The sequence below is a fragment of the Camarhynchus parvulus genome, chromosome 6 (genome assembly GCF_901933205.1).
Source record: "Camarhynchus parvulus chromosome 6, STF_HiC, whole genome shotgun sequence".
In the NCBI taxonomy this organism is placed as follows: domain Eukaryota; kingdom Metazoa; phylum Chordata; class Aves; order Passeriformes; family Thraupidae; genus Camarhynchus; species Camarhynchus parvulus.
In genome coordinates, this window is record NC_044576.1 from 25,411,988 (window position 1) to 25,429,126 (window position 17,139).

The 17,139-nt window shown below is 52.1% G+C and overlaps 1 protein-coding gene across 1 annotated transcript in view; it reads left to right on the forward strand.

The window, feature by feature from the left end:
• The first annotated feature begins 9,527 nt into the window (after nt 1–9,527).
• Nucleotides 9,528–17,139, forward strand: part of MXI1 (MAX interactor 1, dimerization protein) — a 54,802-nt gene continuing 47,190 nt past the window's right edge. The window contains exon 1 of the mRNA XM_030951097.1: nt 9,528–9,812. Coding sequence (XP_030806957.1) covers nt 9,617–9,812 — 196 coding nt within the window. The 5' untranslated portion in view covers nt 9,528–9,616. The remainder of the gene's footprint in view (nt 9,813–17,139) is intronic.

Sequence of the window (17,139 nt, forward strand, 5' to 3'; positions counted from 1 at the left end):
TAGCATAGATGTTATGACAGCCCTTGTGCCTCCTAAGTTAAAAAAACCTGTTGGGTCATTCCCAAGCAGGAGTGAAGATGCCATCTCCCCTATCTTAACCACTAAGGTTAAAAAATAGCAGAGAGAGAAGTCTTAAAATATCTTGACACCTGAAATTCAGGAAGAAGAAAAAGAAAAGCCAGGAAAAGGGATGTGCTGAGCTGTAACAGCACGTGGGCAGCCCCTGTGCTGGCACAGGGCAGCCCAGCCCTGGTGACGTTGTGGGTACTCATGACTTCACCCCGGCTGGCCACAGTGCGGGTGTCTCCAGTTGTTTGACATTCCCCTTCCTCCTCCCCAAGGCCGAGACGTCTGTCTGTCCATATCCCGCCCATGTCTGGAGCCACCAGCTCCAAAGGGGAGCAGAATGAGCCGGCGGAGTTTCCCTGCTCCGCTGCCTTTGTGTGCAAACCGGGTTTATCTGTATTGTTTGGCCAGCGCCAGCAAATTACACCCTGCCTAATGCGTCGTTAGGGAGAGGCAATTAAATACCAACCCAACGAGTACTGCGGCCGGCGTGACTGGGGAGAAACAGCTGCAATCTGCATGGCAGCTGGGACAGACGGGTGGAAAACATCAACCTCTTTATTTGTGTCTTTGCTCTACCCTCTGCCGTGTCTGGCTGCCCGGCCGGGTGAAACCTGTGCAGGGCAGGGCTTGGCAGGAAGCAGGCAGGGATAGCGCCTGGATCCAGTGAGTTTTCACTGGTTTGACTCCAGCCCAAGTGGCTGGTGGTGCCCATCCTGTGTGATGCTGGGTCAGGTCACCAGAGGTCACAGGACTTTGCTTTTGCCCTGCAGAGCATTCCTCCAGCTGCTTTGTAGCCCTGTGGGCTGTTCTTGCAGGCACATCCTGACCATCCCTCTAGGATTTAGTGCTCCAGCTCAGTGTCCCATCAAATCAACCCTGATTTTCTATGGCATCTTCTTCAAGTGCCCTTGTGCTCAAGCTCCTGACACTGAGCTTGTGTCAGTCCAAACCCCCCGCAGCCTCCTGTGCTGTCCCCAGGTGAGATTTTCTGTCCCCTTCCTGCTTCACCTGCCATAATCAACAGCACATTCACATCTCTATCCCTCAGCCTCCAGTGCTGAATCACCCCAAGTGTTTTGTAGACCACGAATCCTGTTGCTAATCCTGAACACCCTAATGAATCATTTTTTCTCCCCAGATGCTGTGAGCACTCTAGGGGAGGGAGCTATTTTGCTGTGGCCTGGAGTGTTTTCTTAGTGTTATACAAATAAACAGGGGTGGGTTTGAACCAGGATCTCTGGAATCAACTTCCTGCAGGTGCTGAGAGAATTTCTGGGTGGATTTAGAGGTCTACCTTTGCAAACAGCATCTTTAGGAATCACTGAAGTGATGTTCATGGTGAAGTGCTCTGGCACCAGGAGCAGGCAATGAGAAAATCACCACTGGAGTCTCGTGAGAGCCAAGGATTTAAGCCGGCTGTGTGGACCAAGTCATCTGCCACCAAGCTCAGCCAATTTTTGCTGCTCACTTTTACCACCTATCTGAGAGCCAACAGTCCCAGGTTTATAGAGGGTTTGTGAGCCCTAAACAAAGGGTGCACAGGGGGTTCCCAAGAAGGGGAATACCCATGGCAGGGCAGCACATCAGTAACAGAGAACAACCATGTTCCTGCCAAAGCCATTGCCCACAATCAGCTGCTGATTTAAGCAAGGGTATCTGCCAGGTTAGCCCTATCAGGAACCCACAGTTACTTTTCCCTGCCCTGCACACTGGTTTGGGGCATTTCATGTGGTTTTACTCTGCAAGTTGTTTGCTCTTTGGGGGATCCTACAGAATCCAAGTCCTGGGGGTAACAGCAGTCACAGGGAAGGGCACAGGGTTAAAAGTGCAATGAACGGGTCATGCTGATTATTGTCTTTACAGCCAGAGATTTTTCTAGGCCAGGCAGTGCAACAGATCAAATGTCTTCTTCAGACAGGTATCTGACAGCACAGTGAGAGTCAGCATCAGTGGAATCAGAGCAGGTGAGGATTAGGAAATGGATTGCAAAGTGAGTAATGCACTGGCTGGGGAGGGGAGCAGAAGGGCTGGGGGTGTCACCCCCACTCAGCAGAGCTGGAACCTGCACAAAAGAAGGGTCAGGACCAGCAGCAGAGGGTTTTGCTGTGACATGACTGCCATAAGATGTGGGGATCTCAGCCCAGTGGATCCTGTGAGATCACTGTGGAAAGCAAACCAGGGCCCGGGATGCTGAGACTTGTCCCTGGTGCTGCTGCAATGATCAACCATGGCCAGGGTGGGGACAGAGGATGCCAGGCAGGATCAGCCTGGAGGATGCACAATCCTCCTGCTTGGTTACAATGACAGGGGGCAGACGAAGATGAGGAGGAAGCTGCAGGGAAATACTGGGGAGAGGAAATATCTTTTAAATCTCAGATAATGTTGGCACACCAACAAATGGGTATTAAGTGGTGGGGGCTGCTGGGAGACTGGGAAATTTGTGAAGGGGATTATATGACGTGGCTGCTCAGAATAGTTGGACTAAATGACCCAGCCTATCCTCTCTGGTTTTGCCTTCCCCCTATGGCACCAGGTGCTTGGAGTAGCAGCAGGGCTGGTCAATTTGTATTTGAATATTAGGGTGTCAAGCAAGTAAAAATGAGAAAAACTGCATCCAAACACTAGTGTGCTTTTTCAGTTCTTGGGATGCACTAGAAAACCCTCCTGCACCAGCTTCTGGGGTCAAAACTTGCCTGCCAGTGGCCTGCAGAGGTGCAGTGAGCTGTATTGGAGGCAGATGCTTGTAAGAAGTGAAGGAAATCATTAGGCAACAGCAATTACACTGCAAGAGCCATGAGCTGTCTCTCAATGCATTGCACTGAACCAGCAGAGCTGCTGGCTGGTGGTGCTGGAGGCTCCCAAGGTTCCTCCCAAAGCCAAGCTCCTGGAAGCATTGTCCCTTCCAAGCCACATGCTCCCTTGCCCAGCTGGTGCCCATCATTGTGGCTCCACAGCCAGGGGCTGCCTTCCCCTGCCCACTGTGGGGTGCCATTAGGGCCAAGAGCAGCATCCTCGTGCCCCCCCAGCCTCCACCCTAACCCCAGCAGCCTTTGCCCATCAGGCTCCTGCAGTATTTTCCTGTGCCCTGACACTTTCTTCTGCCGGCAGGCGAGCAGTCACTCCAGGTCTGAGCATGACCTCTTTAGCCCGGGACATTTTTTCTGAAGTTTAACAAATTTTTAAAGTTAAACCTTCATCCAGCCTTTTATTTGGAATGACCAGCATTCTTCCCTCCTTGGAAGGGAAGAATGTCATTTTTCACTATTATTTAGTTGCTGCTGTTGCTGGAGTCAAGTGTCAGCTGTGCTGTGATGGATTTTCCCACCTTAACACCAGACCCAGGTACCACAAAGCCCAGGTTAGCCATGAAATCCAAGGAAACTAATTTTACTGTGCAAATGAGGATCTCCTCTTTGTAGAAACTGTCTGGTGAGTCCAAGCTGTGAAAGCTTTGGAAAGCAGAAATAAGGAATTGCTGAAGGACAGTCTGGGGAGGCCAAAACTGAGTCCTGCCTCTCCAAAACTCTGGGCATCATTTCTGCATGCTCCATCTCAGGGTGGGGATGGCTGGAAACCTCCCAGGACACTTCCCCTTGTAAAGGCTCTGCCTTTCTTTTCCTCTAGGCTTTATCTTCTGCAGCCAGTTGGCCAAGACACGAGGCCTGAGGGGGTGAAAGGGAAAAATGAGGTGCTGAGCAGGTGCAGTTTGTGCACAACTCCAGAGATGCCTGTTTCATAGCAGCCACCACCTCAGGAAGGCCATCTGGGGTTATGCATCAAAACACAGGGGGACCAGGAGGTTGTGTGCTATGACATCAGTTAAAAAGCCAGCTGGGAGGAGGGACACAGAGCATTCCAAAGTGAGAAGAGGCTCAAACTTCCATTGGGAGGTGTGGGATCCTCTTTCTGTGCTCTTTCCACAGTGAATCCTGCTGGGCTTGTCCTAGTGGCTCCTCAGCCCTAGCCCAGAAAGCACAAATCCCAGAAATGTGTTGGATGTCACATTGTGGAGTCTAACATAAAAACTCAAAGCTGAAGCATGCAAAATTGCACACTGAGACTATTACAAGATCCTCCTGCCTGGAGCAAAGTCAAATGACCTTCTCTTGATCTGCCAGCCCAGCCCAGACTCAAGGATCAATTGGTGTACTCCTAGGAGTGATGTAAAGCTTTCAGTTGAACAGATGGAGAACTAGATCCTCCACTTGGCTCTTTTCACCAGGGGAGACACTCTTGGGCCTTTTGCCACATCCATCCTCCCACCTGCCTCAGCAGGTCCCATCCACGCCCACCCACCCAGACCCACCAGGAATATTCAGCATTTGATCCACCCACCAAGGGATGTGCCTTTTTTCTGCTGGCACAAGGCAATTTCAGACCATATGTGTGCTTTCCCTTAAGGGTGGGCAAGAAAAAATCTTTATTATTTTTATATCAGAACTGCATGGCAACTACTGTGAAAGGCCAAGTGTGAACAGCAGTGAACTAGTATGAGCTGAGAAGAGCTCGTGCCATCTCCCAGCCTCTGAGACAGAAAACCTACTATTTATTACAAAGATGGAGAGTGGGGAGGGCAGTTAGAAGGCTGGAGGTAAAATAAAAAGTTTATTGTGAAAGTGGAGATTATAGCTCAGGCTTGCCTGATGAATGCTGAGATCAGGAGATCAGGGAGCACCACAGGATTTGAAGGAGGACCAATCCTTACAGGATTGTAAGGAGGGATTTCAAAGGAAACTAAGTAGAAGCTTTAGAGGTGCTAGCAGGATGAACCTGTAAATAACAGCATCATAAATGGACCTGAGAGAAGCAGTATGGCTAGGCAAGGCAGGACCATCACCACTATTTGTAGCTTAGTTATTTGCAGCACACACCAAGAGAGAGCATCAAGGACAGATTGCAGAGGCGATGCGGCAGCGTGGGCAGCCAGAGACACCCAGTGAAACCACGGAGCTTCCTGAGCCCCAGCAGAGGATCAGGAGTGCTCAAAAGCCTGAGGACCCAGCCTGCGTGACAGCTGCTGGAGCAGGCACCTAAACCCTGACAAGGGCTTTTCTCCTGGAGCACCTCTGAGTTATCCTGATCTCTTGTTCCATTTAGGGAGCAGTGGGGAAGTGAAAGGCCATTGTAATAATGGCTTCAAAAGAGGGCTGGATGCACCCCCCACTCTGGGTCTGGCCCAGTGAGAGTCAGGCTCTGACAGCATCCCTAAGGACAGGGAGCCCTTAGGGATGCAAACACCTAGCAGCCACACAGAAGGATGTGCGGCCCTGCTGTAAATCACAGTCCCATGTCACGCCCTGGGACAAGGGACAGCAGGCAGCAATGGCAGGTGGCAGCCAGGGCCTGCAGGACAGCCTGGAGCCAGTGCTGCAGGGGAGAGCTACATGTATTAATTATTGACTAGTGAAAGAAGAGATATGAGATTTCACTGACCTCTGTGCGCAGGCAGATTTCTGCACCCCAATTAAATCATGCTTGGGCAAGGAGAGGGGCGATACCTGCACTCACCACTGGGCTGGGGCCACAAGGAGTGATGCCAGTAACGCTAAAAACGTGCTGGGTCCAACAGCAAAATCAAGATTTTAGGAGTCACCCAGGTTTCATGAGAGATCTCCTCTCCCTCCAGGGTACAGCTGCTCCAGACCAGCCCTAGCCCATCCCCACCACAACAACTGTGTCCATTTAAAAAAAAAAAAGAAGATACGTGATAGCCTCCAAACAATTTTTCAATATCTTTGTATCACTCTTGTGCAGCAAGAAATGCCTGCCCATTGCAGACAGGCAGCACAACTATCACTTGGAAAATGAGTTAGTCCTTCCAAAAGGACTGCAGCAGACTTTTAAAGGCAGGTGAAATTTTAAAGGGATTACATTGGGATTAGCCTGAAAGGAAAGAAAGCAGGTGCTTCCAGGAGCTTTTGCAGACCAAAATCCAGGGTTGTCTTGGCTCCCACTCTTTAAAACCCTCTCTGAACCCTGCCAGGTCTGTCCAGGGGGTGATTTACACTGGTGCTGCACTGGAACAAACTGGATGGATAACACCTGCGATGTGGGGAAACAGCTGCTGTGTGTGATACCAGCAGAACAAGGTCAGAATACACCCACCAAAGGGGACTGAGCATTTCTGCTCAGAGCAGTGGCTCTGTTTTCCTCTGCTCAGCCCAACATGGGTACCACACACACACATGAGATGATTCCCATGGCAGAAGGGAAGGGATGCCCACTCTCTGCCCCAGGGGTTTCTCATGGCACCTGATACAACCTGTTAGCTTTTTACCTAAACCCACACCTTGCTATGTTATACAGCATTGCAAAATAAAGCAATCCAATCCCCAAATGATGGGGTGGATATTTTCCCCACTTTTACAGGTGTGAATTTGGCAACATCCCTGTGGGCACCCTCTGCACCCCTGGGCCACGCTCCCCTTGCTGGGCCACACTGTACTGAGGGCAGCCTGTGGCCACAGGCTGCTGATAAAAGGTCCAGGGATGTCCCATGATGTGAGAGCTGCCTTGGCCATGTGCCTGGAAGCAGGGGCTGTGCCAGTGGTGTGGGTGGTGGGGCTGAGCCAGTGGCTCACCCCAGCTCACCCCAACTCCCATTGCCATGGGCCCATGGGGCTGCACTCAGATCTTCCACCTCTGCCTGAGAAGCAGCTTCCCCATCGCCTTGCAGAGAAAAGATTGACAGTAAGACTTCAGGATGAGCTCAAAGGTTGAACAAAGTACAAGAGAAGGTAAATAAAGAGAGCATGCCCTTAAATGGCTGTATTTAGAAGGCTGTAGTGGATGAGGGTGCTGGACCATGGCTGCTGGACGTGCAGAGCTGGCAATACTGCCAAACTTCTTCCCTTATCACTCCTGTGTTGCCTCTCTGATTCTGGGTGCTTTCCACTGCTCACCCTTTTCTTTTTGTACGGCACAGCCCACATCCCCTAAAGCCTCCATTCCTCTTGAGCCAGTTCCCTTTGAATGCCTGCCCTTGGACCACTCCCTCAGGAATACTTTTCTCTGTGGAAGTGCCTTTAAAGAGAAATTATCCTGGACATAAGCTAGAAGGGAAAGGGATCAAAATTAATATTATTCTGGCTTCAAACCTGGGAAGTCACTGGGAAAAGTGGTACCTGCTGAATCAGCACCAATTCACACAAAGCATTCAAAGAATCGCTAGAGAAAAGATGTGCAGGTGCACAAAGAGGACCAAGAAATGCAGTAGGTAACAGAGGATGCTGCCATTAGGCACAAGATCTACAGTATGGACTCTGGATGGCCATACACATCCTCATCCTCTGGGAGAGCGCCTGAGATTTTTAAATCATCTGATTTTTAGGCAATCTGATGCTGGCTGCCTCTGGTGCCCTTGGTGTGCTTTCAGCAATGACCTCTTGTACTTTAGGGTGAGGTCATGGAAAGCCTTCTGCCCAAGGGTGAGCCAGCAGAGAGGTGCCCTCAGTGTCCAGCCAGGCTGGACACCTGCTTGTGTCCAGGTCCCCAGAGGCTGCAGCTGGGGTTGATTAGAGCAATCCCATCACCAGCTCAACCCCTGCACAATTAAAAAGCCAGAGATTTTCTGACTGATGTTTTAATGGGAGTGTGTGCCCATGCACACTTGTAAAGCAGGAATCATGTCTTATCTCAGCTAGTCAGCGGAGTTAATAAAATCCAAGTACACTCTGAGTCCTTCACTTGCCTGGATGTACCCTGTGGCTCAGCCTGGCTCCCACCTCTGCTCAGCCCTTGCTTTCCCGGCTGAAATCCTGCTCTTAGGGATGGCCAGTCCCTGCGGGTGCTGAGCACACCCGGGCCTGGCAGCGGCGTTCTGTCCCGCCCCACTCCCGGCACACCCGGCTCTGCCTTCTTCACTCTTCTTCAGACCATGACTAAATCCAGATGATGCTGTGTGCCCTCCCCCCTACCCCATCCCGTTCTGGGCTGCCAAACGCAGTGATGGGACAAGTCGTGGCACTGTTGATGTGCCAGCAGCCATGTGGTGCTGCCGGCACGGAGGAGGCCGTGTTGAGCCGCCCTGCACGGGGAGCTGGCCCGGCCCCGGCATGTGCCGTGGGAAGGGCATGTGACCGACGAAATCCTGCAGCCATGCTTCCCAAAAATAGCCCGCTGGCCCCCAGCAGTTGGGTGCCGCAGGGATTTCATTGCATGGCTGCAGTCCGGGGCACCGTCCCCTCTCAGGTGATTCAGGTCCCCGTGATGCTGCGGGCTCCAGGTACCATTAGCATTACTAACGCAGCACTCCTAAACGCCACCACGACCTCTCTGCTCCGCTCTCCTGCCCGTTCCGGTCCCTGGCAGGCCGGTGAGCCCGGCGAGACCCGCGGAGCCCCACGGCAGCCAGGTGTGAGCAGATCCCCACGCCCCAGCACATCTCCGGGGCGATGCTGCTCCCCAGCCGCTCCCACAGGGCTCCTCAGAGGAACCAGACCAACCCGACCGGCCGGGCAGGAGCGGGGCTTTGTGCTGCAAACGCAGCACCGTGCTTCGGTGCTGCTGTCACGGACAGAAGGGGAGCCAGGAGGGTGCTGGAGGTCACTTGCGGCCAGACTGGTGTTCGCGGAGTCCGCTCCGCCTACCCCCTCAGAATTCATGGACCCGAGATTGCAAATGACTTCTGGAAGTGCAAATCCTGCCCTTCTCCTCAGTCTGGGTCAGGTCCTGCTCTCTCTCCTCCGGGCACAGCTGCTCTTTCTCACCTCCCTGACTGCAAAACAAGGGCAAAACAAGCGGCAGTGTGCCCGGCCCTGACCCCAGGTCTGCAGGGATGGATATGGAGGGGGTGAGGGAGGCTGGTGCATCCCTTGCCTGCTCTCCGCCTTCGATTTACTTTGGAAAAAAATAATTTATTAATTGCTTCTAGAGTCTGCACCCAGAGAGAGCTTTCTGGGGGCACTGCATAATAGAGGAGGAGTAACGTGACATTAAACCGCTAGTGCTTCACGCCGAGGGGCCCCTTCGGAGTTCGGGGCTTGCCTGCAGTGCTGGCCCCATCGCCCCAGCGCTGGGCGCAGCATGGGCTCCCCAGTCCGCCCGTCACGCTGGGTCCCTGACCGGGGACAGACCCTGGGGCAGTGGCGGGAGGTGACACAGGGTGACAAGAGGCAGGGCAGGCTTGGCTGTGCCTCTGTGTCCTGGGGGCGGGTGCAGCTGGGCCCCCACCAGTGCCACCATCCCTGGGGGCGCGGTGCCACCACCGCCGGCGCCCGTTTCCGAGGGGTCGTTCCCCCCGCGGAGCTGTAGCACATCCCGGCGCTGCTGAGCGGCGACCCGCCAGTCCCCGCCGCCCCGGGACAAGCCCGGCCCTGCCCCGCCGGCCGCCCCCCCGCGCCGGGCGCCGCGCAGCCGCCGGCGCTCGCACTCCGCAGGCGCGGCCGGGCCGGGCCGCCCCGCCGGGGCGCGGGGGGGCGGGACGGCGGCGGCCCGTGGGGCGACACAGCGGCGGGGCGGGCGGCGGCAGCGCTGGGACCGCGGCGGCCGCCGGGCTCGCCGGCAGACGGACGGACGGACGCAGCGCAGCACGGAGAGGCGGCGGGGCATGGGGAAGCGCGGCCGGCCGCGGAGGGAGCCGCGGAGCGAGCCGCGGAGCGCAGGGGCGGCCGGCGGGGCCCGGTGCCCCCTCGGGGACATCTGCAACACGAGCCCCGCGGCGGGCATGGACACCTTCCTCTACAACGTGCAGGTGCTCCTGGAGGCCGCCAGCTACCTGGAGCGGATCGAGAAGGAGAATAAAAGTAAGTGCGGGCTGGCGGCCGTGGCCGCGCGTGTGCGTGACCGCGGGGCGGTCAAGGGGAGTAAGGAAAATAAACCAAACTTTCGGCTGCCTGCAGGGGCCGCCGACGCAGTGACAAAGGGCGCCGGGCCGGCCTGCACCCCCGCGGCAGAGGCGGGCGTGCGACCCCCGCCGCCACTGGGGAGCCCGGGCCCGGGGGAAAGTTTGGGATGGAGAGTGGAGCGGGACGGTGCGGGGAGGGAGGGCGCATCTCCGGTTCCCGGGGAGAGCGGGCTTGGAGCGGCACCGAGAGGGGCCGGGGGGCGACGGGCCCCGCGCGGAGCCAGAGCCGGTGGCGGAGCCGGAGCGGCGGGGGAGGAGGCGATGACACGTCCCCGCTCCCCCCGCCGGGGCATGGGCAGAGTCACGTAGGCAAGTGGCAGCGCTCGCCAGGTAGCCGGCGGGGAGGAGAGGGCAGGGCAGAGCAGTGCAGGGCAGGGCAGGGCAGGCGTCCGGTGCGGGGTGCTGGCCAGCCGCGCCGCTAGCCTCCTGCTCCGCGGGTGCGGAGGATGCGCGTAGCCCGCGGCTTTGCCCCGCGGAGCGGTCTCCCGAGCGGGCAGGCGAGCCGCGAGGGACGGCGGCACCGCGAGGGAGAAGCGCTGAGGGAACAAAGGGGCGGCCGTGGCCCGCGGCGGAGCGCGGCCGCGGACCCCGCGCGGTGGCGGAGCGCGCTCCAGCGGCGCTGCGCCCGACGCGCCCGCCCCGCGGGCGGACACATGGTTCGCACATGGAGCCAGCGCGCCGCGCTCATTGGCCGCCGCCTCCCGGGGGCGGGGCCGCGCATCCCGCTCCGCCAATGCGCGGCGCCGGGGTCCCCCGTGTGACGTCACGCGTTGCCGAGCGGGCCGGGGGGGCGCGGGCCCGGGGGGGCTCGGTCGGGGGCTGGGCCCGGGGGTGTCACACGGACACCTCGCGGGGAGCCCCGGGCTCCGCTCTGCCACCGGCGCTTTGCCCTCGTTTTCCTCGGGTTTCTCTGTTACTCTTTGTTTTACCCTTTTTTTTTTTTTTTAATTTTCTACTTTTTTTTTTTTTTAATTTCTCTGCCCTCCTCGCTTTCATGTTTGGATATTCCCTCCCCCCCTTTTTTTTCCTCCGCGGAGCATGTGCTGCTTTTTGTTTTCCGTTTAACTTTACAAAGGCATCAGGGAGTCCCTCGCCACGCGTCTCCATCGCTCCATCACCCTCTCCTCGCCGCCCACCCCCATGGCAGCCGTAGGTCCCGAGCAGGTGCCGATATAGGGTGCCCTTGTTCTGCGGGAAAAGCTGCGTGCACGCAGGCTCCCAGGGACAGGGATCCCACTGCGGAGGAGCTGCTCTGCCGCTAGAGCTGCAGCCAACAGCCGTTGTTCTTTGCTCGCCCAGAACAAATCCAGGCTGCTCTTCTGTTTTGGAAAGTTGAGTTAATATTGGGGTGGGATTTTTTTTTTCTCACGTGCTAATTGTTGTTTCGTAATGAATCTGCAAAGCCAAGCGTCTGAGGAGCTGAGCTGCGCCGTGAGCAGCAGCTGCAAGCAGGAAAATGACAGGAGACACCAGCAAGAATTGGGTTTGCGTGTGAAAACAGCAGCATCCCTGGTTTAGAAACTGAGTGTCAGACCGCTGGTTTAGGTTTGTTTTTTTCTCAAGGAGTGCTCTTATTGTGAAGGGGAACTGTCAAAATCATGGCTTTTTTTCGGGGTGGGGGGAGATAGAATTTTCCTTGCCGTTGAGATGGATAGTATCTGATCTTTTATATGCTCCATTTAAAAATGCATCATTTTACACGGTTCCTTGTTTGGAACTGGAAAATGAGTAGGACTGCAGGATACAGGATTTTTTATTGCTAGGTTTTTAAAAGAGGTGTTTGCATCTAAACAACTCCATTCCTGAGCACTTGTTTTCACGGAAGCTTTCACTAGTAATTGTTGAGGTCATAATGTTGAAAATCATCACTTTTATTAGGAAATTCTGCAAAACCTTTCAGTATTTTAATGTGCAATCAGGACATTTTAGGGTGAAAAGTCCCATTTAACCAAAGGTTCAGCTGGTGAACGTGCTGTTCAGAACGTGACTGTCATAAACCAGGCAGCTTTTACGTGTTGCTCCCAAACAAAGAAAAATGCTGCTGGGATTGGAAAACAATCTCTGAGCCTTACTGGCCCTATCTAAACTAAGGAACAGCTGCAGAAGCGGGAGCGTTGTATCCTAATGTCTATACATCTCCTTTCTGGGAAGGGATTTGCATGCAGAGCTCAGGTTATTGCACCAAGAGAATGCTGTGCCCTTTCATCTGCCAGGGCAGGGGTGATTCCTCAGTGCGCCCAGTACTGGCAGCCTGGCAGAGATGTTTCTAATGGTCACTCCTCAGTACAGTCTCTGAACTCACAATTCACAATAACAGAGGGGGGTAGCTCAAAAATGTTTGGTGATGGAGACTGCCAGACTTGGTTTCAGTCAGACTTGGTGCTTGCCTGCTTCCTGCAGGATGCCCAGGTCACTTGACCGTGGTGTTACGAAGGGTGTAATGAGCTATTTTGGTGTTACTCCCATCAGGAAGGTGGCTGAGTCACAGCGCTGTTGTGCCAGGTGCTGTACATGCAGGGGAGTGACAGGGCCCTGCCCCAAGGAAACAGGCTTGAAAAAATAGAGGTGACAGGTAGATGTTTGTCTCTTCCTGGCCAGGATGGGTGACAGGGACAGGGCTGGTACAGCACCACAATGCTGGTAAGGATCAGCATCACAGTGGTATGGAAGCTGAAGGGCTTCAGTAGCCATAGGAAGGAATTTAAGGAAGGGCCATTAAGGCTCTGAGAGCTCAAGTGGTTTTCCTCATAGTTTTATGGTTTCTGATAAACAACACTCAGTGTCCTCATTCATTCTTCCAAGCCTTTGGTGGCTGCGCCATGTTATTCACCTTCTCCAAACACTGTCCTCAGCAGGACCAGATGCTGTTTGGTAGAGGGGCCCCCTGAGAAGTGGACATAACCTTTTCTCTTGTGGATCCAAATGCTTGGATATCCCAGATGTGCATGTCACACCTTCTGATGATAGAGGAGCAGCTACGAGGAAGTTTTCAGCCTCCAAAACACGCCTACCCTTGTCTGCAGGTCAGTGGTACAAGGCAGACAGCAGAGCCTTCCATGTCTAGGGCAGGACTTTCAGATAAGGCAGGAGTTTCCTCCCTGCCTGAAGCTCAGGCAGAAATATGGAGATGATGATGGTTTACATTTATAGGTTCCACATCCTATCGTTGTGGTCATGAATAATAGCTGAAGGGCCATGGGTTGGCTGGGTGGTGTGGAAACAGAACCACAGGGCAGAGAGCTGTGGAGCAGACTAGGATATACTGTCAGGGCTATGGCAGGGGGAGGCAGTGGTCAGGAGTGGCATCTCAGCACCCTTATAGTATTCACTTATATTTTAAAATATTAGAATAAGAATGACCTGTGTTACAGTATGGTGACAGGGAAGGTTAGAATCCTCTTATCAGACTCCTTGGGTAAGCTGAAGTATTTTAGCTACTGAAGTATAACTGAATTATTTTTCCAGTTGAGCCTTTGGGAGTGAATAACAGTGCTGCCTGCCTGCTTGCTGCAGTTCTCATGGTGAGACCACAAAACCCAATCCCAACACACCTTGCTAACTGACATGTACAGGTTTCCAAATGACCTGTTTCTAGAAATTTAAGCTTGGTATCCAAGGAATAGAAACGTCACAAGAAGAAAGTTACAGTGGCTGTTTTCAGAAATGAAAGTTGTGCTGAGGGCAGCTCTGTTGATACATCTGTAACCTCTGCAAATGCCACTTCATGAATAAGCAGGGCTGAAAATCTGTAGCAGTTGAAATGCTGGGATTTGGAAGATGTTTTTAAAGGGACCTGGAGTAAACTCAGCTGAGGTTTAGTATTGTGCCAGGCATCCCCTTTGTGTGTATGGACTCATGTTTTTGTCAGTAGGAGTTGCATAAACACGTGATGAATCCTTCGGATACGATGACTTATCTGTAATAGGCATGGTGTGTAATGCATTCTGATCTCACTACAGATATAGACCTGTGTTGCCATATCCTCTTCCAAAAGCATGAAGGCAATCAAGTCTCTGTAACAGGGGTGACAAGTTCACAAGTCTAATAGAGGTGTGCATGCATGGGACAGTGGGCCTTGCCCCTCGCAGGAGACAGCTAGGTCTTCTTCAACTGCTGGCTGTGTTTATTGATCTTCTGACCAGGAACAACAAATGGATGATCTTAGATTTGTCCTTTGCACCTGAAGAATTCTCTCTGAGGGAGAAGACAACTAAGCCTTGGGGATGAATTAACAGTATCTTCATCATGTGGCTCCTTCCATTGTTAATGTGCTGTCTAGGGTCTTTTTCTGACAAACCAAAGAAATGTCAGAAACCTGTAATTAGCAGAGGGCAGAAGAAGCTGAGACTGCCTTTGGTCTGCATGCAGAGCTCCCACTGTATCAGTGAAATCTGACCACGTGGCTCAAGGTCAGTGTAGATGGTCTTGGGTCTTATGGTGATATGATGTATAGAGCAGTGTGGGACCCCTTTATTTATATATTTTTCATCCAACTCACAGTAAACTGCTTTCATTCCTCCTGGTTCATGACCTGGCCACAGTGATTCATGTGTTAGCCAGTTCCACGTTAGGGTGTTTTGACTCATGCTGTTTGGACCTCAGCATAGAATTCAGAAGGAAGCCACAGCAGGAGAAATGATAGGGCAGAGGTAGAACCATGGAACTGTGCTGAAAGCACTGCTGAGAACTGATCACATCCCTTGTCAGCAGAGCATCCTGAGAGCCAGAAAAGAAGCACCTTCTGCCACTGGCTGAAGAACCCTACCTCTTGTTATTTAGATGAAAGACTCTGTATATTTTTTTCTCATGGACATTCCTCTTAATTTTGCAGCTGGATCAGTTAAGTGACTTAATCAAAGTTACAGAGTAAGTCACTGACTCAGTATAAATTTGGGCACAGCATAGGGCTGAAAACAGAGCACATCTCCTGGAGAGAAGGAACAAGTGACCCAAAGAGCCAATAGATCTGTGCGTTTTATCTTATTGTTTGGCAGAGCTTAGTCTTTTAATCAGAGCATGCACTTGATTCCTGTTCAAACTCTTGGATATCCCAGAGGTTTGGTTCTGAGAAATGTCTGTCCTCAGTGGTGGATGGGTTCCAGGTACCAGTGGGAGTGCTGAAATGGATTATCTGATGCCTTGTGAAAGAGTGAAGCTCCCGGATGAGAAATGAGGCCATGTCCTGTAGGCACTGGTAGGTCCCTTGGTGAAGGTATTGCAAGCCTTGGAAGGGAGTTGAGTAGGTGGGACTTGGGTTGTGCTCCAGTCTGCTGCTGCAGGTCCTGCAATTCTGAGCTATTACAGTCGTGACTACAAGAACAGAGACCTGTTTGTTACAGTGTGTGCTGATTATGTTGTTCAGATGTTGTTCCCCTCACTAGAGAAACAGGAGTGGTATGGATCTGCTGTTCCCAGAAATTTGGGAATCACTGAGTCTTTGCACTGTTGTCACAGTGCCAGAAAATGGTTCCTACTAGGGATCTCTGTTCATGCTTTGATTGCACAAGTGTTAGATTTCAAGGATTTGAAAACAATATTAAGAGTTTGGAGGGTTTGTGTGAAGGTGGGCAAAGGAGGATCTTACGGCTGTTGCCATCTTAATGTTCCTCCCAAAAAATGGAAATTGTTGGGAACAGGAGGGTTTTAGCAAAAGCCAAATACAGAATGAAAAACAAGTCAGCTTAGCCGAAGGGATTGCCCTTGTTGAAAATAACTTCCACGTTGCAAAGCATTGTGTTATTTCTAAGGTTTGTGTTCAAAGCAGAGGGCTGGGCATCTTGATTTGTGAGACGTGTTCCTGTTCCACCTCTGACTTTGGGTGTGTCTTCATGTGAGTAATTATGCTGCTTACACCTCAGTTTCCCTTCCTGTCGAGTGGAAAGAAAATAGCTAAAGTAATTTTGGGTTTGAGAAGCTTAAAGCATTATTTTTGGAAAGCTCTTAGAAAATTTCCCTGATGGAAGTTGCTAGTTTAATGTAAGTGATGGTGATGTTGATAAAAAACAGATCACATCTGTTATACTTGATGAAAATAGTACAGCGGCATTTCAGATGTAAATATTAATTGATTTCTGCACTGCAGATTTCTTCTTGGATATTTAAATTATTGCTAAGGAGGAGGGAAAGGCTATCAGGGAGATTAACAAATCCATTATTAAGGCTGGAAATGGAGGGTTGCCGAAGTGCCATTTAATAAAATGTAAAAAGCCCCTTTCTAAAGGGCGAAGCAGCAGAACACACAATGAAAGTGAATCACAGCTGCCAGAAGGGATGCCAGTAGCAAGCACTTATAATCAGAAAACTGTACTTACAGATCATTCGGAGCCACTAAATTAAATGATCTCATTCTCCCCTAAAATACTCTTCCCTTAGCCCCTCCCCAGTGTTTCCTGTGGATTGCTCAACCACATTTAAAATCTGACTTTGGGGGCTTTTTGGTCAGCAGTTGAGTGGCATTGGGCCTCTTCGTGCTATTTACTTTCCACCCACTTTTGTTTCTGTCACACTCTGGCATTTTGCAGGCTGACCTGCCCACACGAGCGCTTGGGATGGCAATTGCAAGATTTTACAGATCTGCTCTGGCTCCATAGTTACTTGCCTTTTCTCTAGGGCTCCTTCTTTGGGGAAATGTCCCACAGTTTATTCCCAAATTTGTCTTTGTTTCACACAGATTTTTCTTTCCTAATTTACATTGTTTACTTCAGAAACAAAGACTTGGAAGCTGAGCTGAAGTGTAAATGCAAGAGCTTATCCTACATCATTTCACACAGAACTGATCCTGCTGTTACTTCTTTCCAGGCTGATTTAATTCACCATGTGTATCAGGATCCCCCTCCTTCATCCTCTTTTGTTTTGTATCTTGAACTTTACCTTCATGAGGCTGACACTCTGATATGCTCCTAACCTACCCCTTCATTTTCCAGCCATGGGTTTCCCTTTTAACCCCTAGAGTGGCACCACGTATCTCCCAATGTGCTGTCAGAAAAGTTAATGGCAGTGGATGCTCCCAAGGGCCTTTTTTACAGTGAGTTTGGGGGGTTGGAGTTGCAGGGTTTGGTTTTTTTAATGTTTAGTGTTGCTAATCCTGAGAAGCAAATGGCTCGTTGGTTTTGGAAGTAGGTTAAAGGAAGCTCAGTTAGAGCCCAGAAATGCTCTTGTGTTAACCTCACTGCTGTGGAGATGTCTGTGCACTTGTGTCCTTTTCCTTAATCCAACATCTTAGGAGT